General features: G+C 36.0%; 1 protein-coding gene across 1 annotated transcript in view; it reads right to left on the bottom strand.

The window, feature by feature from the left end:
- The window catches only part of LOC111402192 (probable E3 ubiquitin-protein ligase XBOS32), a 6772-nt gene extending 4077 nt beyond the window's left edge, over positions 1-2695 (bottom strand). The window contains exons 1-5 of the mRNA XM_023030345.1: positions 1403-2695; positions 1250-1309; positions 1050-1121; positions 779-954; positions 529-689 (exon numbers count right to left, since the gene is read on the bottom strand). Of these exons, the coding sequence (XP_022886113.1) occupies positions 529-689; positions 779-954; positions 1050-1121; positions 1250-1309; positions 1403-1606 (673 nt within the window). The 5' untranslated portion in view covers positions 1607-2695. The remainder of the gene's footprint in view (positions 1-528; positions 690-778; positions 955-1049; positions 1122-1249; positions 1310-1402) is intronic.
- Between the last annotated feature and the right edge of the window lie 38 nt (positions 2696-2733).

The raw sequence follows: 2733 nt of genomic DNA, 5'->3' as shown, positions 1-2733 counted from the left end.
TGCTGCAACAATTTTGTAAAAATTGGAATTGAATAAAGGGAGGGGAAGGAGACATCAGAAGAAGCAAACGTGGAATTTCAGAACATACGAATTTTAAAATTGAGAATAAGTCCCTTTTTTAGTTAACCTAGAGGGCGCAATCCACAGCAAACCTGAGCCAATTCATTAAGCAATCCACAAATAAATGGAATCAAATCCATAAATGACAGTGTTGTCATTCTTTGAGATAAAGAAATCATGTAATATTAGACAACCGACAACTGGAAATCAACTGAACATTCTCTTACCGCCGAAATTGGCTGTCAGTTTGTTCCCACATCCACTAGCATGCACTTCCAAAGAAGCAAGACTGTAAATGATATTTTAAATGACTCGACAAGGTAATGTGCATCCATAAATTTCATTGTGCAAAAAGGAATCTGTCATTCTTGATGTGATATTTCATATTTAAACAGATAATAATGCATACTAAAACCAAAATCCTTCAACAATATGTGAATGCAAAAAGAAATAAAAAGTTCAACTTGCCAATTAAATCAATTGTAGTTCCATTTTCCACAGTGACCTTGGATATGGAAGCCCCTAAATCCAGGAGGAGTTGAACGGTTTCAACGTGCCCATTAAGTGCAGCCATATGGAGAGCAGTGATGCCGCCATCTGCAGGTCTATTAATGACCTCATAGAGTGCACTTAAAAGGGCAAAAGAAGTATTAAATTACTAAGCATACCGCAAATAGAAAATTTAAATAGTTTAAAAGAAAATTTCGATATTCAGTACCTATCATCAATTTCCGAAATAGATGCATCATTTTTTGATCTTTTCCTTAAGATGCTGTAAAAATTAGGAATGCTAGGAATGTAATCAGCAAGGAGAAGCCGGATACATCGGGAATGGCCATTCAGAGCAGCTAAGTGAAGTGCAGTTCCTCCGTTAAGATAATCACCTCTGTGGATCTAAAATTCAACACCATAATAAGTTGTGACCTTATCCCAGAAAAAGTCATTCAGTTAAAATATAGCAAAATATACCACTGAACGAACTGTCATACATTGGCTTTGAATAGAATCAGAGTCTGAACAACCTCCCAATGACCGTATTGACAAGCTTGCATCAGAGCAGTCTGTTCAAGCAATTAATCATCTATTTATTATATAGCATTGAAGAAATTGAAATTACAAATAAATACTGTCTTGTAAATAACCATCCAAATAAGAAGTGAAAGATAGAGGAAAAAGAGAAAAAGTTTACCTGCCCGCGATAGTTCCTGAGGTTAATATCAACTCCCGATTCAACTAAGAGGGAAACAATCTAAATACAAGGTACAAATAATATAATCACCATCAAGCACGGTTTCTTTGAGACTAAACATATTCCAAAAACTTGCACTGAATTATAAAATACCTCTTGGTGACCTTGAGCAGCCGAGTAATGTAGGGGAGAATTGCGAACACCAAAGGTCGAATACCTCACAAGGCGAGGATTATACTCCAATAAAGCCTTGGCTTCTTGAAGATCCCCGTCTCTTGCTGCAGAAACTAGACGCTCCCCAGATGCAGAACATCCAAAAGAATTACCCATAAGACTTAACAATCTCATACTTACCATATATTTACAATTCCTCAAATACAAAATTGAGGCTGAATCCCTTTTCGGTTACAAAAACTAAAATAACCCTATAGACACCCTTATACACCTGGTTCCTTGATCCTCGTACAATATGAGGAATCTCACCAATTTATCAACTTTTTTGTGCTCACAATTTCCTCGTTTCTTACCAATCTGTAACAACATTTGAGCCAATTTTTACCAGTGATAAAATCCAAAAATAATTTGGAGGAACTGTTGGAATTTCACTGAACTCTGATTGAAACTCCAATCTTTACTTCTCTCCAAAAGACACGGGTGGATAATTTCAACACCATAATCCCATTTGCAATTGCATTTTGATCTTTCAAGAAATAAAATATTCAATCTTGATAATGACAGTTTTCGATACAAATCAAATTGAACTTGTCAACCGCAAAAGACCAACAAAAAACAGAGCTGGAACGGAAAAATAAAATATTTTACCAAATATTTGTAACCTAATTCCCTCAGAATCAAGATTGTGCAGAGCTCATGTGAAAAAATTCCCGGAAACTCTAGATAGTTTTCAAATCTCACCAGAAATTTGCCTGAATATCAAGAATACCCAGATTCCAAATTTTCCGGGAAAATTTCAGAACAAAAACCCACCACCAAGATTTACATGCTTAATAAATATGAAGCCCATATTTCACATAACCTCTTAAACAAACCGCCTCCAAACCCCCAAGATACTCCTTTTTAAAAAAACGAGGTTAATAACATTAAATGACAGACAGCGATCCCACAAATATCTCTCTTCTTTTTCCTAATAATAAAAATGTTTCTTGAAATGAATGCTTAAAATTCTGATTGACTACCGTATATACGGATCGAAATATCTATATCAATAATATAACTGGGTATTGTGGGTGTGTGGTTGTAAAAGTTAAGAAAGGTGTCAAAGGGAATGGACAGCGAATTCATCGGCAACCTCAGACCAACAGCAGACAAACAGGGTGTTAAAGGGGAGGGACAACGAGTTCTGCGGCAACACCAGGCCAACATCAAACAAACGGGCCTGCAAGAGAAAGTGGGCACTTCATCATTGGTTCTTGTAATTATTCACATTATTGCCAGTCAATTTTAGGTAAAAGGCTTGTTATTCT

Source organism: Olea europaea, chromosome 10, assembly GCF_002742605.1.
Source record: "Olea europaea var. sylvestris chromosome 10, O_europaea_v1, whole genome shotgun sequence".
NCBI classification, from domain to species: Eukaryota; Viridiplantae; Streptophyta; class Magnoliopsida; order Lamiales; family Oleaceae; genus Olea; species Olea europaea.
Note: the sequence above shows the minus strand (reverse complement) of the source record. Positions and strands in the feature narration are given on the sequence as shown.